Below are 20896 nucleotides of genomic sequence, written 5' to 3'. Positions count from 1 at the left end.
GCAGTTGTGAGCAGTCCGATTTACGTGCTGAAACTGAACTCAGATCTTCTGAAAGAGCATACTCTTAACCAATGAACCATTTTTTCCAACTCCTCTTCAATTATTTTTAAAAATGTGGAATTTACTGGGACTTGACACATCAAATTAAAAAATACTTTCTAACTTAATTTAGCACAAAAAGAGAATTTATATACTATTACATTTCCCAATACTGTACAAAAAAAAGAGGCTCTTAGCGGCAATCAACTTTATTAGGAAAAAATGACATTTAGTTTTGAGTCTAAGTGTCTTTATATTACAAAATAAAAAAATCATAACAAATTTGATATAAAACTTAATCAATATTCTAATTATCTAAAATAAAAATGCTCTCTATTTTTCCAGTTACTGCTGATAAAAAAAATAAATCCTACAATTCTGCTGATATGCCATTATATATTAATCAAAATATTAGGGTACAGATGTTTAAGTTTTTCATTCTGTGGGTCAGATGTGTTATTTGGTTTTTCATTTAAAATTCTTACAGTTTCCATCATGTGCTACTTTAACAAGACCAGATTCAAGGCTTAATGTCCTAAGTAGCTGGAAAAATGCTAAAGTCAGCAATAGATGCTCTTAAGGAAAATCCTAATTAATTTTCCTACATAGAATACAGTATTTTTCAACAGAAGTCTCTATGCCTATTTGGAAAATAAAATGTAAGAACAGCTAGAACAGTACGCTCTAGCAATGTAATGGCTACTATCACTCCTCTGTGCAGATGAAGAACTGGACTTAGAGGGTCAATAACTTAGCTAAGGTGATAGAATAGTCAGGTGGTAGGCCTGGCATTCAAACTCAAACAGCCTAGTTCCAGAGTCCACATGTTTTAACTACTAGAACATTACTGATACCCACTACTCACTTAAGGTATTTGGAGGATAAAACCTATGAATCTTCACTTTAAAAGGCATCAGAATATATTATTTATATTTATATTATTAATATTTATAAACTTTAACAAGGAAGGGCATAGCTCGTAGGAAAAAGTAACACAGACTCTTATAGTTTCTTTACAATACACACACAAAATGAACCCAAAGTCATTATTACTTCAATGTCCCTGGTGCACATTCTAAACACAAATGTGAAGACATTTTCTGACTCCAAGTTTTATAGTATTCACATAAACATTAATTCTTATGAAGCAACTAAAGGAGGCAAATTTCTAGTGTTTAACAAGTCAATATAAACACAGTCAAGAAGTTAAGGTCAAAACAGGCTTCACTTTTTTAGATTATGAAGACTTAAAAAATTTAATCCTTTAACCTGTTTCTTTCTAAGCATGTTTTCTATCAGTCAAAGAACAGTCTTTGGTAAATAAAATAGGTCAGGTTTGATAAAAGCAATTGAATATTTATGCACTAAAGTTTTCTTTATTTTCAGTAATAAGAATGAGTATTTTAGTTTAGAATGACTATTTACATCTACAAAGCACTTTTATGTTCATTACTAACAGGACTTTTGGGAAGAAAAAATTCACTTCTTTATTAGATAATAACTGGCATTTTATGTATATGAGTATTTGCCTGCATGTATGTATGTATACCACACATGTACCTACTACCACCCTTTGAGGCTAGAAGGTGCTGAATTCCCAGGAACTGGAGTTAGAGATGGTTGTGAGCTACCATGTAGATACTGGGAACCAAGCTTTTAAGTCCTCTACAAGTACAGCAAAAGCTCTTGATAGCTGAGCCATTTCTCCAGCCTCTTTATCCCTATCTTAGAAGGCAGTTTCAAGTTCTCTTCATGAATTATAAAATAATATTCACACTGTAAACTACAAGTAAGAGCTACCTTAGCCTAATATAGATTCACACACACACACACACACACCCATCCCACAGTGCTCCCTCTATCCCCTCATGCCTTAAGAACAAGAAAAGGGATGACTATTTATTTTGAACAGCAGCTCAATTTAACAAAACATGTACTTTTGACCTTAAATTTCTGAGCAATAAGCAAATGGTCAACAACTGACTAGAAGTATCACTTACAACAATGTTTTCCAACATGTTTCCATGAGCCAGAGTCAAAAACACAATTTGCCATGCATGTCAACACACAGAAGCAAAAACCAAAGTTTCATAAAATAATACATATGACTATACATATTCATGGTATTATAAGTGACACACTAATTATGTGATATATTGACAAATTCTTTTTTAATTTTGATTAACTTAAAAAAGAAATGTAACCCACTGAGTTGATTTCATATATCATTAATAGCACCCATAACTGTACAAAGCATTACTTATGCAGTTTGTGTTATTATTACACACAAAGTCCACTTACAAAAATACCAAAATGAATTGACCACTCTGTCTTAAGCTCTATATAGTTCTATATTAAAAAATTGGGGAAGAAATGAGTGGGAGAAGTAACAAAGGCTAGCATGCTTACCAGTGGAAGCATAAAGATATAATAGTATACTATTAACATGTTACAAGAAATGAATGGCAGGATGGCCTCCAGTCACATTAATATATAATCCAGTAAATTGTATTTAACTGGAAATACTGTATAAAGGTTATGTAAAAAATTCTAAAGACTGTAATTCATCCTAATGTCATTAAAGTATTCGATGATAAAATATATATTTTCTTTTTACTATTTAAGGATATCTGATTTTTATCAATTTTAACTTCCCCTAAATAAGAATTTTATTTAAAATAGAAGTATAATACTGCTATACAGTATTTTTCTTGGCCTATATAATTTTATAACTACTTAAGACCTACAAATTTAATTATATCATTCTTATTTTATGAGCTTATAAAACTTTTAGAAATGGACTGGCTACAATAATACAAAAAATTTTAAACAAAGTATTATTTGTTAAAAGAACAATATTTGTATAAATAGAGAATAAAAGCATAATTGTGATGAGATTGCTTATTTTCAGCATTAGTACTTCACATATGGCAGCAAACACTATTTTTTTTTTTGCAGAAATGTTTAAAGACTATTATATTTAGCCTTTACTGAATAGAGTTCATTTATAGTTAAGAGTTAAAATACCTCTTTTTCAAGTTAGTCAGTCCACCATTTCTATACTGGTTAAACTACATAAGAATGGATTATCAGAGTAGCATCACTATGTATAAAACATGGTTTATTTTCTTAGAAGACTAATTTACATATCTGTTTATATGTACTCAGGAATATATGCAAATGGATATAAAGAAGACAGATATATGTATATACACTTGATTAAACTATATCTACAAAAGTTAGTATAGGTTGGAAACTAAAAATACCAAGGTTTATGAAAGATAAAGAGGTTTAAAATGTTAAAGAGGTTTAACATTTTGCCTACATCTGTACTTTACAGAAAAACTCATTGTTAGAAACAGTCATTAAAAGTATACACCTTGTAGTTTCTTGAAATTCAGCCATTCTCACAAGGAATGGAGCTAAAACAAAAAATTAAATGGAAAAACTTGGTGACAATATTGAAACATTTACCTGAAACTCCGGCACAGCAGGTGACTTTGTGACAGTTTTCCTCTTCTTTGTGATTGCTTTTTTAGATATGGATTTTTTTCCTTTCAAGATTAAAAGAGAAAAACTTCATAATGCTGTTTACAGCACCTTATTAACAGAAACCAACACAGAGCCTTGAAAGTTAAACTGTAACTACAGATGGCTGCTAGAAGTCAAATGAAAATGATGAATCAAACAAGCCTCAGTGAAAGCAAACAGTAAACTGTAACTACCTGTAACAGACACATTAACAATGCTGCATATTTATATAAGAACCAAAATGATTACATTTTTCAAGGTGATGCATAAACATTTGAGTTTATTAAAAGGAATAGGCATAAATGCCACAAACTACTGCTTAGTTAAAAATCTACATTCACAGCTTATGTAAGACTGCACAGAACAGAGCCTTACCTGAACAGTGACTTCTGCAGTTAGGAACCTGGTAACCATTTTATCTAAAGACTATGGACTACTTAACCAAAAGTGGACACCCCTTAGTGACATTAGTATGCCACCTCTTTAGCTCTGCACTTGTTTAATGGGCTGGTCTTGGCAGTATTTAATATCCAAACTTTAAGAAGTATAATTAGCATATCTCTTTAATGTGTAATTAGTACTTTGTGCACTCAGAAATCATGAGGAAAAATATACCTCATTCCTAAAGAATCCAATTTCTAGAATACATCTCAAGTATTTGTCTACTTCTTTGCACTTGACTTCACAAAGTAAAACACACACAGTTTTGAGAAGGTACATGTTAATTTTTTCCTTACTTTAATATTGAGGATCTCACACTGTAGCCAAGGCTGGCCTCATACATACAAGCTACTACAATCTTCTTGTATGTAATTATCAAGTAACAAATTTATTTAATTGTGGGATGGAGAAATGGCTCAGGGGTTTTATAAGCACTGGTTACTCTTCCAGAGGACCTGGGTTCCATTCCAGCAATGTCATATGATGGCCTATAACTCTATTTCCATGAGATCATTGTCTTCTTCATAGGCACTGCATGCACATGGTGTACAGACATACATCCAGGCAAAACATGCATACACATAACAAAAATGAAAAAATACTTATTAAATGTACAGCAAATGTTATATATAAGACACTAGTTTATGAGGACAATAAAGACATATCAAATGGAAACCTTGTCTTCTAGAAGTTTATGACCTTTAGGAGCATACAAATGTTTCTGCCTAATTTTTGCTGTATACTGGTTTTAAATTAAGGTCTTGTGCATGTTGGGCAACTGTTCTATCTCAGAGCAACATTTGCAGTCCTTCTCTGTGAAGGATTCTTTCCTTCACAATGTGGATTCTGAACACTGAACTCAATGATCAGACTTGGTAGCAAGTATCTTTAATTGATGTGATGACTCATTTCACCAGGCCCTGTAAATCTTACTTTTTAATCTTTTTTCCTTGTTTCTTCTTCATAGCTTTTGTTATTTCCTATGTTCCCTGCTATTAATTTTTTTCATTAAGTCCACTAATATAACACCTATCAGGGGGTATCATAACTAAATTTCTGATAATACAAATTATATAATCTTGATAATACAATGCATAGCTTGTATTAAAGGAGGCAAGTTATTTCTTAGTGGTCCTGCTCATCCACTCGAGTCCATTTTGCATTAAAGACCACCCTGAAATTACTATGAGAAATTAATTGGTTTTTTTCAGCTCTGGGAAATTGAACCCAAGGGCACAATGCTTTTTTGAAACTGTCACTGAGTTAAATCCCCAGTCCTTCTTTATTTGGAGCTAGAGTCTTGGTAAATTGCACAGTTTGTTCTTGAACATGAGATCCTATGCCCCCAGCCTCTGTAGCATCTGGGATTATAGGTGGTCATGATCATTTCTGGTTTAATTTATACTATTTACCAAAGTTTAAAAATTATTTAACAGTGAACACAGGAGGACTTACATTTATAATGATTATAAGAGGACTAATATTTATTTGGAACCTACCATATATTTACTAAAAATGATTTTATATAACTTGTTTCTCAAAACAACTGTTTAAAGTAGGTAATAACCAATGTGTTACTAGAGATAACTAAAGATCAAAAGGACTAGTTAACTTACTCAAGTGCCAGGAAGTAAGCACCACACCTAGGGAGTCTAACTCCAAAGTCCAAGTTCCTTCCACTATGTAATTCTATTTCACAAAAATCAAGGCTACCATTTGTTGATTCCCACTATGAATCAAGTGATAGGCATGGTAGATTTTTTTAATTTGCTACTCTAGTTTATCTTGCTAGCCAAACAGCAAGTTAAATAATATATTAGCTCATTTTTACTAATGAGACGACAACAAACAGAACTCAATGGAGGATTCATAGCTACTATGTACTGGGACAGATATTAACTATACTTTCCTCGCTTCACAATTGTACTGTTTGATGATATAATACTGCTTTCCTTCAGACTTATGCAGGAATGAACTATGCTTCTGATTGACCTCAGAGTAATCTTTTTTAAAAATCAAGATTAAAAGATTTGTCCATTCACCATTGCTTAACACCTTGTGCAACCTCAAAAGATAGCCTGAATATTTGTTTCCCATTGTTTGCTAAAATTCAGGCATAAAATTAAACATTACTTTTTATATGAAGCATAGGTTAGTACAAAAACCACACAGCCATTATTTGTGTTTACTTGGAGAGGCTAGCAGTGAAATACAGACACCAGATCTATAACTGAAAAATGGTCCTTTTCTATCAGGCAAAAGATGTCCTCATTCATTGAGCAGACAGTTTTACAAAAACAAATAAACAACAGTGAGGGAGAAGGGCCACCTATCTGGCTTGACAGGTAAACTAAATCAACTTTGATGGGTGAAAGATGCCAGATTACCTCCATATTCCAGTTATTTGGTAATTTGTCTTTGTTTCATAACAAGGGTATAACTAACTGCTACCAGTGCAGCATTCTCATGGCTTGAAGATACTCAATGCTTTTACTCTCAAGACCCCAAATCACCTGATCCATAAAACCAAATATAATCTACACTTAAGATTGTGTGTGAATCAGAAATCAGTTTAAAATACAAGCAGAATTAAAAAAAATGATGCTTAGATTTGTGGTTAGAAAACATATAAGAATACCTTAATAATCCTAATAAAAAACTTTGTAACTAATGTTACAAGAGTATTATTCCTAATGAAGCTTTCTAAAACACCATGCTCAGAACAACTTAAGAAACTTATACTTTACCTAAAAGAAAGTTGTAACTAAAAAACATATTATCCTCTAAATGAAGCATAAATGACTTGTCCTTTATAATCTAGAACCAGAAATTTAATTCTCCTTTCTTTCATTCTATTCCTTATCTTTCTTCCCATCCTTCACTGTTTTTCCATGTCTTTATCCCTAAGGCCACTGATCTACTCAAGGACTTTTAACAATTCTTTTGTGGGTCTAACCTTTTCATGGTTTAAAATAACTCTCGTTTTTTTTTTTTTTCCAGTTTATGAACATTACTAAGTAGATAGGTAAAAGGCATAAACTACTGTTAAATAAAAAAAAACAAAAACAAACAAACAAAAAACAAACCACAAGGACTTTGTATATGGGTGGTGCTTGGGATATCAAGCCACAGAAATGGAGTTTGTGTCTACATATGCATGTCTTAAGCTAATGTTTAATCTGCACAAGTTCCTGGACTGCTGTAAGTAAACAATTTGATCTTAGCTACTGATTTTCATATTATTCTCCTTGCTAATAAAAAAATCTTGTCATAATGGCAATTCTTTTACCTAATCACACAATATGACAATTAAATATCCAATTATTTTTCTCTTTAACTTAGTGTTACATGGTAGTTCTCAGGAAAAAATAGAAGGAACTGAAAAATAAAAAATAAAAATTAGATGCCAAGTTCTTTTTTTTTTAAAAGTTGGTTTATTTGTTTTTTTAAAAGTTTATTTATTTATATGAGTACACTGTAGCTGTCAACAGACACACCAGAAGAGAGCATCGGATCCCATTACAGATGGCTGTGAGCCACCAAGTGGTTGCTGGGAATTGAACTCAGGACCTGTGGAAGAGCAGTCATTGCTCACAACCACGGAGCCATCTCTCCAGCACCCAAGTTGGTTTATTTGTAAAGAATCTTTTTTTTCTTAGCAGTTTTTTTTTTCTGTTTTTCGATTTTTTTTGTTTTTCAAGACAGGGTTTCTCTGTGTAGTCCTGGCTGTCCTGGAACTCGCTCAGAGACCAGGTTGGCCTCGAACTCAGAAATCTGCCTGCCTCTGCCTCCCAAGTGCTGGGATTAAAGGCGTGCGCCACCACAGCCTGGCTTTAGATGCCAAGTTCTACTACTTACTTTCTGTACACCCTCCGTCCCTCCCTCCCTCTCTGTCTCTCTCTGTGTCTCTCCCTCCCTCCCTCCCTCCCTCCCTCTCTCTCTCTCTCTCTCTCTCTCCCCCCCCCACCCCCTCCACCCCCCCCTCTCTCTCTCTCTCTCTCTCTCTTTCTCTCTCGTCTTATTTTATATGTTTGAGTAACTGTCGCAGTCAGATCCTATTACAGATGGTTGTGAGCCACCATGTGGCTGCTGGGAATTGAACTCAAAACCTCTGGCAGAGCAGTCAGTGCTCTTAACTGCTGAGCCATCTCTCCAGCTCATGTACACCTACCTCTCTTAAGAGGATATTTTTTCTGACAGTGTAATTGAAAAGGTACATGGCATTGTTTATTTGTATTTAAGTTTCTCCTCACAGTCATCTTCTAGCTCTTTACTCTACCAGCTTCTTTTCATGCCTATTTAATGGTACCCTAATTATCTTTTCAGATTTTTTTTCTCTGAATCCTGCCATTTGTTAGCTGTGTAACACTGGGCAAGTAAAAGACCTTGCTGTTCCTCATTTTAAAGAATCTCTATAAAATCTTGGGGCTGGAGAGATGACTCAGCAGTTAAGACCACTTGCTACTCTTGTGGAGGAGCAGGGTTGAATTCTTAGCACCCACATATTAGCTCCAATCATCTCGAACTCCAGTGTCAGTGGATCTAACACCTCTTCTGGCTTTCTCCAGCACAGGTACTCATGTGATGTACATTTACAAAAGCAGGCAGAACACTTAGATACATAAAATAAAAATAACAGTAGCCATCTATTTTTGGAATGTTTATGAGTAAGTGAAATAATATATACAAAGGCTAGCACTGTTACATGAATATTAATTATGCTGAGAAAAAAATAGAGGGAACTGAAAAAAAATGGCATGGGTTTGAGGACATAACAACTTTGTGGTCGAATACATGCCTGGCATATGCATAAAGACCTGGACTCCATTCCCAGCACTGCAAAATTATAACAATAAACTGATAAGACAGCGAATTCTTTCACTCGAAGTCTGTAGTTGGTGTTCTAAAAATACGTTTCATGAAGATGCATAATTAGGTTCTAGGTGCTATCAATATAGAATTCTTCAAACTTCTCACAAATATGGCCCTGGAAGTAACTAAATATTATAAATTATATTATTTTCAGGTATTTCCTATAAACTGCTTTTTATATATCTGGCACATCTTATATCATGCTCATTCATTTGCTCTTGGGATCTTAATCCAATATTTTTAAAAACTAGTTATGTTAATTATAACTATGTTTTTGCCCATGGTATTAATCAATTTTTACTATTTAAGCCTACTTATTCTTCAAAGTCCTTCATTCTTTGTGAAATCTTCCCATGGCATATACTGAGTTTTCCTATTTTTTATTATATGGCCTTATTAAATTGAAAAGGGTGTTTATCAGTTCTTATCAGATTTATTTATTCTTATAAGTTTTTGTTTGCATGTATACTACATATACTATAGTGCACCTGGTGCCAGCAGAGGCCAGAGGAAGTGAAGCTGCAGATGGTTGTGAGCTCCTTGTGGGTGCTAGGAGCTGAACTCAGGTCCTCGGCAAGAATAGCAAGTGCTCTTAATAGTTGAGCAATCTCTACAGATCCATATACCAGCTTTGAACTTAATTTTATTTTTTTAAGTTAGCAAGGCATGGTGGCACATGCCTTTAGTCCCAGTACTCGTTAGTCAAAGGTAGGTGAATCTCTTCAAGTTCAAGGCTTGCCTGGGCTACATAGACAAGCCAGAACTATAGTGAGACTCTGTGTCAAACAAAATACAAACACACACACACACACACACACACACACACACACACAATTGGGTAGCAGGAATGAACTCGGGTCATCAGGCTTGGCAGCAAGAGCCTTCACTCAACTGGGCCATCTTGCTGACCATAGTTTCTTAACCTATAAGAAACTGAGACTGCTTGGCCTTATCTAGTTAGATCAGTTTAGAGGGACCATGAAATGATCTGCTTGAAAAGAATGACTACTGAGGAGGAGAACTTCTTTAAACTAAAACTAACTTAAATGAATAACATAAGTCTTTTATTACTGTGAATGCATCTTTATGTTTTAAATTAATTTGAGCTATTTGTTTCACACCATCTGTAACAATACTAAAACAACCAAAACGTCTATCAAGGAAGGTATGTTATTAACTTCAAAATACAAAATCCTAAATAGACATTTAAAACGATGCAACAAAGATCTATCTATTGCACACAGGTGTTAATGTATTTTGTAAGGTGAGAATAATATAAAGCATAAAAAGGTATGTTTACTTTGGTCCTATTACAAATATATGTGTTAAAACAATATAAAAGATACAAAGGAGATGGAGAGATGGTTCAGAGGTTGAGCACTAGCTGCTTTTCCAGAGTTCAATTCCCAGCAACCACATGGTGGCTCATCTATAAGAGTTCTGATGCCCTCTTCTGGCGTGCAGACATATATGGAGACACAACACTATATACATAATAAATGAATAAATAAATAAATAAATAAATAAATTGAAAAGATACATAGTAAGAGGTTAATACTGGATTTATATGGGGGAATCATAATGTTCATTTATTAAACATTTATTTATTCTTTCTTTTTTTTCTTTTTCTTTTGATTTTTCAAGACAGGGCTTCTCCATGTAGCCCTCCCTGACTGTCCTGCAACCTACTCAGCAGACCAGGCTGTCTGCAGACTCGCTTGCCTCTGCCTACTAAGTGCTGGAAGGCTCTACCACCATTTGGCTACTTCACAGATACTTAAACATGGTATTAGGGATGCAAAACCCTAAATCTTTCAGTCCTCAATAATGTTAGAGTACTCATCAAACTATACCAGAAACGAATATCACTATTAGTTAATTATTATAAAGAAATGCCTAGTGTTCTAACTATGTACAAAAGAAAACTTAGAAAATAATGGGAAGTTTCCTTAAGGAAATGATAAAGGAATGACGTAAGGAATCTTTTTTTTTTTGGTTTTTTTCGAGACAGGGTTTCTCTGTGTAGCCCTGGCTGTCCTCGAACTCAGAAATCCGCCTGCCTCTGCCTCCCAAGTGCTGAGATTAAAGGTGTGCGCCACCACCGCCCAGCATAAGGAATCTTTTTTAAAAATTAATTTCTACTTAATAGAAGATAGAAAATGCACTGCTTTTGCATTTCTGCTAATAGCAATAATTAATAGTTTTTAATTCTTTAAAAAGAATCTGCCATGGCTGGAGAAATGGCTCAGTGGTTAAGAGCAAGAGCTATTCTTCCAGAGGATCCCCATTCAATTCCCAGCAAACCCATGGCAGCTCACGACTGCCTGTCACTCCAGTTCCAAGGGATCTGACACCCTCATAGAGACATACATACAGGCAAAACATCAATGCACATTAAAAAAAAAAGAATAATCTGTCTTTTTTTTTTAAACTTTAGTATTTTTTTCCTCTGAAAAAATATTTAGTGTTACATGAGTGTGTGTTTACAGTTGGTCAGTTATGACTGGATAATTTATCAGTGGAGGCAGGCATGAGGCTCATTTCTGGAAAAGACTGATTCTCCTTCTTAGCAGCAATTAATTGCCTGCAACTCTTTTCTTCTAGTGGCAGGGCCTTCAGAAGTACTTAATGGACTGAGCAGGGTGTGTGTGTGTGTGTGTGTGTGTGTGTGTGTGCGCGTGTGTGTGTGCAACAAAGGGAATTAAAGACAAGGCTGTGAAGTTGAAAGGGACAGGGGGACACAGGAAAAGTGTAGAGTGGAAATGATGTGCACAAATTTTCTACATAATCATGTATAAAAATCTCAAAAAATAAAATAAATATAAAAAATTATCTCTATTTTCAGTGAGTCCTACTTGCTTGGCATAAATGAAAGAGGTAAAAGGCATAAATGACTAAAAAAAAAAACGAAACCACAATTTAGAAAACAGAAATAAACAACCAACTCTAAAAAGCTGATAAAATGTTTAAAAATTACAAAACTGGATCACAGTGCACTAAAATTATCAAATCATTCAAATCGATTTGACTTTGTACCTTCTATTAAAAAATCATCTCCTGTCACAATAAGTTTAATTAAAATTTAGAAATGTCTAAAATTTAAAGTGTGCAGTAATCAATATGTTGTGAATCAGATAACCACATGTAGAATTTAGTCCACTCTAAGTGCATATTCATAAATCAGTCATGGATGACATAGCTTATCCCAAAGTATGCTCTATAAAGCACATGAGCTATCCATTACTTGAAAAGTTATGTATCAAAATAAATCTGAATAAAATACTATACTAATCAAAATTATTTTCTTTCCTTTAAAGTTTTCCAGAATTGCTAATATACAGGCCCCAAATAAATTATCTAAAATTTTGCCTGAAAATAATTTTAAAATCATTTATATGATTTAAAAAAATCATCTCTGAACTATTATAAGCTTTTAAAAACAATTTTCATTTCATTTGATCTAACCACCCACAAGCCCTATCAGGGATGTTATTTAATACTAGATAATATTCCTGTAAAATCTGAAAATTTTTTAAATTTCAAAATAAATGTGATAGGAGTTTCCCAGAATGCACTATGAACCTATACTAAAACACAGTAAGAGGAAACCTTGTCAAATCTATGACCATGAAACTCACTTTCTAAAATGTGTAACAAAGGAAGTGTTGGACTCGAGTATGGGAGAAACTCAACTATAAAAGGACATGTTGCTTCAACATCTAATAAAAATGTACAAAATAAGTGGCATGAAATGATGTAAAACAAATGTTTTATTCTTATAACATCTGATGTAGTATCATTATATCTCAGTTTTGTAAGACTTGAAAGTAAGAGAATAAAGACCTTCACACATTCTTTGTAAACTTTCATACAAAGGTTTATTTCTGAGTTACTTTAAAAAATTAGGTCAATAAGAACCAATTTTGAAGTTCTAGTATAAGAAGCTGGGCCTGGTTTTGGTAGTAAATATTATATTACTTCTTTAAAAATTTATATCTATTGTGTGTACCCCTAACCCCCTTCATGTATGTGTGTATGTATGTGCATGTGTGTGCATATAACTCAGGTCATCATGCTTGGTGGCAAGAGCTTTTGCTTGTCAACATCTTTCTGCCTTGTACTTAATAATTTATTACATACGTGTTATAGAATGTACTGAGTTCTATTTAATTATTTCAATAACTAAAAGGTTACTCCTTCATCTGGGGATTCAGTAGCGGCTATGAGGAGGAGTGAAAATGAGACCCTCAATGCTGGCTGGACCACAAATCGTTTTGTGTCTCATTTGTGGCAAATGAGACACAAACTTATAACAGATAGTAGAAAAAGCAAAAGCAACAGAATCCCTTAAAAAGCAATCAATCAGCACAGAATAGGCTGCTGGCAGATATATAGAGTACTTAAATTGAGCAAAAAGATACACTTACAAATCCTTCTATAAGTACACACTTTATATTTTGTATTTTATTAGTTGACATAATTCTCAGTCTCCGTTTTTTTCCTAGATGTGAAAATATATACTGAAAACCAAGTGCTAAAGAAATATGTGATATGGGGAATAAGTTCAGACTCAAGTGTTACTCAATATGTTACTCTAGATAAAGAAATGAGCATCTATATTGTGCTGTCCTTAGCTTGGAAGAAAAAAAAATCACTTAATGTAAGTGATAAAACATAATTTACAGGAAAAAATATAGACGTGTAATATTCATATATGTCAAATTGAGAGTTATTCAGATGTATTATACTAGTTTTTTGTGAGTATATAGAAATCTCACCTGTCCTGGGTTTTTAACCATGTGAAATAAAGCTTGACCCTCACACACATAAGTACACATACTCACTTCATGCTATCAATCAGAGCGTCCATGATACAGAATTGAAAGAAAATATGAATTACACTTAAATATAAATCTTGCCCATTAAGTAATCTTACCAGATTTGTGCTTCTTGTGTTTTCCTTTCTTTTTGATGATCAATAATTTATTCTGGATATCAGGTTTGTAAGACTTGAAGGGAAGAGAATGAAGACCTTCACGCTTTCTTTGTAAATTTTCATTCAAAACATCTTTCAATTTCTTTTTTTTCTTTTTCTTCTTTTTTGCCCTCATTTTAGTTAGTTTGAGTTTCTTGTGGCTCTGCAGTGAGTGCTCTAACAATATATCCCTTACAACTTTGTGGCAGTTAATGTCTGGATGCTCGATGTGACTTCCATTTATATGAATTTGGCAAGATTTTAGAGCATTTTCTTTCAATGGATTGGATTCTGTCTTTATTTTGGAAGCTTCACTGTATTTTTCCTGATTTTCTATAAACCTTATTTCACCTGGACTGAGCGGCTCTCCAAAGCCAGTAACTTCTCCTGGACTTCTGGGTTTCTGCAAATTTTCTTTACAACAATCAGTTTTTTCAATTTCACAAGGCCTGTGAACTTTAATGTCACAGTTGGATTTTACTTCCATTTCAACAGTGATGTCATGATTATCAAAGTTCATTTTAGCAGGACAACAGGCTGGATCAAAATCAATTTCCTGCTCTTTCTTGAAAGCCAAAGGCAGGCCTTCTCTATTACATCTGTGTTCTCCGTTACTTGTATTAACATAGTCACACTTGAATTTCTCCAGTTTAATCCGAGGTACTCTTTTTACTTTAATGGGTGGAACTGGAAATTCTGGGGCCTGAAAGGGTCTTTGTTTATAAATTCGCACATCTGCACCACAGAACTGTGGAAAATGTACGTAAGCATTTTCCAGATAATCATAACCAAGGATAACCTCCCTGCACTCATGAATAGGCTGCCCAAGCACAGCGTCTTGAACTTCTTTCTGTGTTTCATACACAAAGTCACAAAGTCCTTTAAGTAGCCATACTTTCTGGTAGAAAGGTAGCTCGTGAAAAGGTCTTTCTTCCAATGGATTAACTTCTCCAAGAACCTTAAAAAACTGAGGACACAAGCCAAGTTTCTCAGCACAGTTATCAGGGTTCTCAGTCTGCCCCACAGCAGTGTACCACTGCTGCACTTTCTGTCTCAGCACTGCTTCCCAAGTCCTATAAGGCAAAGTAGGTCTTCGATGTAAGGTAGGTCTGCGATGAGGAGGGCTCAGTAGAGAAGTCATTATTTTAGATAGAAAGGCATTACACTGAGGCATCAGAAGACAGCGTTCCAGTTCATAAAAGACAATTTCTGGCAAGTTTAGAATCTGTTGGGCTAAACAAAGGAAATGCCCAATGGCTGGGATTTCCCACATGTTCTCCATGCAGGCTGGAGCTGCCTGAGCAAGGAGCTTTCTTTCCCACTCTTCTACTTCCTTTTGGCAAGCTTCTTCTGCTTCTTTTTTTTCTTGCTCCCGAAGCCTAAACAAAATTGAATACTGCTATTACTTAAAGCACAAAACACTGAAATTTTAAAGTTATATTTATATTCAATCAATAAGACATCTGTTCTACTTTTCCACATTAGTAAAAAGTGCCCCATTAAAAGTATGTTGTCCCTCAATTCCCTTAAGGAGATACATATAGCCCTATATCCTCAGTTTTACTAAAGGAGAACTATCACTAACACCATCTCCAGGGTGAAACTTCATCTTACAATGTATATCTACTTTAGCTAATAAAACACAGTAAATTTTGAGTGTAGTTATTTCTATACTATGACTTCATATAAAAGCAAAAAAAAAGTTTATATTTTTACATTACTTCATTTCCAAAAAATTACAGTAATGGGGCTGTGAGTATAGACACACACATATAGAGTGTCTGTCTACTTTGTAAGAAGTTCTGAGTTTGATCCCCATTACTGTATAAAAACTGATGCTCAAGGCCATTCTTGGCTATATAATGAGTATGAAATCAACCGGGAATATCAGAAATACTGCCTCAAAAAAAGAGAAAGGTTACAGTAAATAACAATAATAAAACAACAATAAAGATAGTTTAAGCAAAAGTTATATGCTTGTTATTGTTACATGGAGCTTTATTAGACAAAAAAAAAAAAACCAGACTATAAAGAAACTGTAGGAGATATTAGTAAAGTGCCTGCTGCATAAGCATGAGGCTGTGAGTTCAAGGTCTAACACCCATGCAAAAGCTGGGAACAGTGTTATGTACACACTTTGAGTCCAGTGTTTGTGTGTGGAGGGTGAGGGTACAAGGAGTTAACTAACTTGACAGTCCTGCCTGAAAAAAATTAGGGGACAGAGATAGAGAAAGGCATCTGATATTGAATTCTGGTCTCTACACACATGTACTTGCAAATATCATACACCCACAGGCATATGTACACATACCACAAACACACAAAAATTATATTACTTATATTAAAAAATTATATAGACTGGTAAGCCTATATATAAAATGAGCCAAGATGCCCATCACAGATAAACAGATAAGGAAAAATGTGGTAACATACATGACATATTACTTAAGACACTAAAGGAATTATTTTCTGTTATTAGCAATATGGATGGAACTGGAAATTATTATGTAAGTAAAACAAACCAAAATCAGATGACAAAGGTTACAAGTTTTCACTCATTTGTAGAAACCAAAAAGTCAATTTAATAGAAGTACCAAGTGAAACAATAATCATGAGAGACCAGCAAAAAGGACTGTAAAAAGCAGCCAGAAAATACCAGAACACAGACAGGAAGAATTAATTCCAACTTTCAGCAACTGTAATCTTTTAAGACAAAAATGCAGTTTAAAAAAAAAAAACCAACATTGACAAATATCAGGAGTTTCTTTTATAGACTAATCCTATTTTATGGTTTTGGCTAAGAGTTTACACTATTATACCACTTATATTAAAAATGTAATCAGTTATTCTTATTTTATGAACTTAGTTTATTAAATAAGATTTATACAGATACTTCCATTAGTGATTTAGTATGTGCATACATTTGGCCATCCCAAGAATGTTAAATATTATAACAAAATTCAGTTCTTGAGGGCTAGCAAGATGGCTCAGGGGGTAAAGCCACTTGTTACCAAGCCTGATGACTGAATTTGATCTCCAGGACAGAAGGAAAGATTCAGCTCTCATAGGGTGTCTGTCCTCTGACTTCCAAATACATGCTATATGCAGGTACAGGAGCAAATATAAATATATCAAAATTTAAAAAAATTTCATGATATTACATCTAAAAAAAAAAAAAACCAAAAGGCTACTCCTTCTAAAATATCTTTACAGTTTTGAAGAATTTTATAATTACTTTGTGGAAGGTGGCAGTAGTATTATATTGGTAGAACTTGGCTTCATCCATTTAAAAAGATGCCAGTCTCAGTGGTCTCACCTTGATTATTGAAAAACAGAGGGGAAAAAAAAGGAAAGAATGTATTCAGATTGAACTGTTCACTTCAATCCATAGGCTGGCAGAATCCATAAGCTTTTCTGTCTCATGGTATTGCCAGAAAATCCTTAAACAACGGTCAGAAGCCCAGGACCAAAGCATCCATGATTCAGTGTCTAGCTATTCTACGTGTCCTGCAACATAAATGTTTAAGTACTGTCCAGAAGAAACAACACACTAAAAAAAATAAGGATGCTATAGAGTATGTTAAAATTTTGACTGAGAGGATGAAGAAAGCAAAATTAAAAACAAGGAAGAGACTGTAAAGAGGGATGCACTGTTTATAATTAGCACTGAGGATATTTGGTCATTGTATAAGCATTTAGTTAGTTACCCTACACAGGGAATTTTTGGCAAGGGCATATATTGCCAAATAAAAAGCCCAGTGGCAGGTATGTGATACTTCCCTTTGAATTGTTGGTCAGAGGTATCCCAGAGACCCTCAAAGCAATACACAATATTGAATTGCTCTTGGTTGGCTATTAGGACTTAATGGTAAGACCCTACTGATGAAGACACCACACCCACAGGCCACAGGATATGGATAAATCAAGTTGGTACTGAGCAGAGAGCTTCATTCCCAATGGCTTTCATAGTACTGGAAGGTGTTATGTAAGCTGTTGGGTAAACAAGTCAACAGTCTCCCCCAGCTGAGAACCTGTGAACTGTAACAATAAACACTATGGTGAGATATGCTCACGGGTCCAATGGTGATACAATTGTTATGGGGTAAACAGTCACTTTCTGGTAGAGTTTATTAAAGCCTGCTCCACAGGAGAAAATGCATGGTTGGTATTGCCAATTTGGCCAAGGACCCATGGTTGGGGAAGTCACAGGTCCTAGGAATGAACCGACACTTACTCTGCTAAATGGACAGAGTCAATCAAACTGCCTTCTAAATCCACCGCTCTCTCTGGCCACAGATTAGTACTGCTATCAGACCTCATTAGAGATGTTCAGTGGATGATAGCAAAAGCAGGAACACACAACTAGTCAAAATGCAGAGAATATGTTGTCGATGGAATGCTCTAGCATAATTAGAACACTGTATCACACCCCCCACTCCAATACTCAGGGACCACTATAGAAGAGAAGTTGTAAAGAGCAACAGTAAGAGTGGGGGTAAGGGAGGACAGGACGACAGGAATGTTGTACTTATGAACTCATTGCAGCTGTGGCTGCTGGCAAAAGACCCACAGAAGATCCAGCTAGTCAACAAGTTAGCAAGGAGGGGAGAGGATTCATAACTGATAAGCTACAGACAAGTGATGGTGCCACAGGAGGAAGAGTCAGTTTTTTTTTAAAGAGTGGCCCCTGGTAGGTTGGCCATGCTCCACTGGCTGTTGGCATACCCCGCAGTATATACATGAACAGCATGAATTGGATTCACTAAGTTATTTTGAAAAGAGACAGAAGACACAAAAATGAGGGAAAAGCTTAATAGAAGTAAATTTGGGAGGCGTTAAAAGGAGGAGTTGGGGTAAATAAACTACATAGCATGAAATTCTCAAAAAATTAACAAATATATCTTAAAAATCAATCAAAACAAATCCAGAAATGATACTGATGTTAGAATTAGCAGACACTGTGAAGCTGTATTTTGACATGATCAAATAGTTTACTTAAACTAGATGTGCGTGGCACAAACCTGTAATCTTCAGCACTTGAAGACAGAGGCAGGTAAATTGCTACAAGTTCCAAATATAGTCTGGTTTATAATAGTGAGTTCCAGGTTAGCCAAGGCTATCTAGTGAGAGCTGGTCTCAAACACAGAAAACAAAGCCAAACAACAGTAACAACAAAATTCATTTAACTTGGAAAGTATCTAAACAAACAAACAAACAAACAAACAAAACAACGTCAGGTGATGGTGGCCCATACCTTTAATCCCAGCACTTAGGAGGCAGAGTTAGGCAAATCTCTGAGTTCTAGGCCAGCCTGGACTACAGAGTGAGTTCCAGGACAGCTAGGGCTATACAGAGAAACCCTGTCTTGGAAACAAGACCCCCAAGACCAAAAACCAAAACCAAAAGCCAAAACAAATTGAACTTTTATTGATAAAAATTAAAATGTTTGAGATAAAAAAAAAAAAACGCACACTAAATGGGATTAACCGCAAGAAAGTCCAGGGAATGTGGTGAATGTGAGACAAATCCAGAGGAGAATATTTTAATGGAGCATTTAATTAAGAAAAAATGATCATAGAAAGAAATTATACAAGATTGATTAGAAATAAACTGTTAATCATATGGGTAAATATATTAATCAAAAAGCAGTGTTTAGTTTGGTGTTAAAATAAGATGGCTAAACTATTAATACAAAACAATATAGGCAGAGCATGCGGGAGGCAGAGGCAGGTGGATCACTGAGAGTTCAAAGCCATCCTGGTCTACCTAATGAGTTCCAGGACAGCCAGAGTTACTCAGTGAGATCCTATCTCAAAAAACAAAACCAGACAACCCCCCAAACCATAACCAAAACAAAATAAAACAAGAAGATGAAGCAGAAGAGGTAAAAATCAAGACAAAAGTAGAACATGCAACTTTTCTACCAGTGGAAATAGTTCCAATAGAACTAAATCTTTTTTTCATACAGGCATCAATATATATTGCTATACTAAAATGGGCAAGAAACAGGTGATTCTGAATCTGGGACTTGAAAATAAGTTGTAAGGAGACTGTTTTCTCTTCTCCCTCCCTCCTTACCTCCCTCTATCTTCCTCTCCCCACTCCCTTCCTGCCTAAAATCATCTTATTTATTTATTTATTATTTTTATTTTATGTATATGTTTGCTTTGCCTACATGTATACCTGTATACCAGAAGAAGGCATCAGATTCCATTACAGATGGTTGTGAGCCACCATGTACTTGCTGGGAACTGAACTCAGGACCTCTGGAAGAGTAGCTAGTGCTCTTAATCATTGAGCCATTTCTCTAGCCTGAGACCATTCTCATTTACTAGAAGCCTTAACAGTACTATATGACTTTATAGTCTACAAACTTTAAAAAAAAATCTTAAAATCAAAAAATTTAAAACCTAAAGATGAGCTAGGTCATTATTTGAAGATCCTGATTATCTAATTCAAAGTACAGATTCTATTTGTTTACCAATAAATGAAGTTTCTCTAGACTTATAAACTAGGTTAAGCAGACTTTTCAAAATTCTCCTGTTAAGTATACAGAATTTTTTTCATTTCCCATAAAATTTAATTAAACTTAAAAGGCTGCTGTAAAGTCCTGAATCTGTTAGATTATCAAACATTTAAAAAGGTGGTTTACTTACCAGGGTAAGTAAAAAGAATGGTTTACTTGTCTCTGTGTTTCAACTTTTTCAGTATAACCTTTGATTATGAACTCACTGTAAAATCAATTAGTGGCTATAAAATCCTCTCAGATCCTAAGTCTCGAGATCTCTATGTAACTATACACAAGCAAACTTTAACAATATTTATGATAAATTTCTAATTTAAAATAAAAATGTAAGCAGGGTGGTGGTGGCACACGCCTTTAATCCCAGCACTTGGGAGGCAGAGGCAGGTGGATTTCTGAGTTCGAGGCCAGTCTGGTCTACAGAGTGAGTTCCAGGACAGCCAGGACTACACAGAGAAACCCTGTCTCTAAAATAAAATAAAATAAAATAAAATAAAATAAAATAAAATAAAATA

At 34.6% G+C, this 20896-nt stretch overlaps 1 protein-coding gene across 1 annotated transcript in view; it reads right to left on the bottom strand.

Annotated features, from left to right (window-relative positions):
* Positions 1–20896, bottom strand: part of Kiaa2026 (KIAA2026 ortholog) — a 77670-nt gene that overhangs the window by 26701 nt on the left and 30073 nt on the right. The window contains exons 3-4 of the mRNA XM_028764071.1: positions 13820–15237; positions 3514–3593 (exon numbers count right to left, since the gene is read on the bottom strand). Coding sequence (XP_028619904.1) covers positions 3514–3593; positions 13820–15237 — 1498 coding nt within the window. The remainder of the gene's footprint in view (positions 1–3513; positions 3594–13819; positions 15238–20896) is intronic.

This window comes from Grammomys surdaster, unplaced genomic scaffold (genome assembly GCF_004785775.1).
Source record: "Grammomys surdaster isolate TR1022 unplaced genomic scaffold, NIH_TR_1.0 141, whole genome shotgun sequence".
NCBI lineage: Eukaryota > Metazoa > Chordata > Mammalia > Rodentia > Muridae > Grammomys > Grammomys surdaster.
This window is presented reverse-complemented; position numbering and strand designations above follow the sequence as displayed.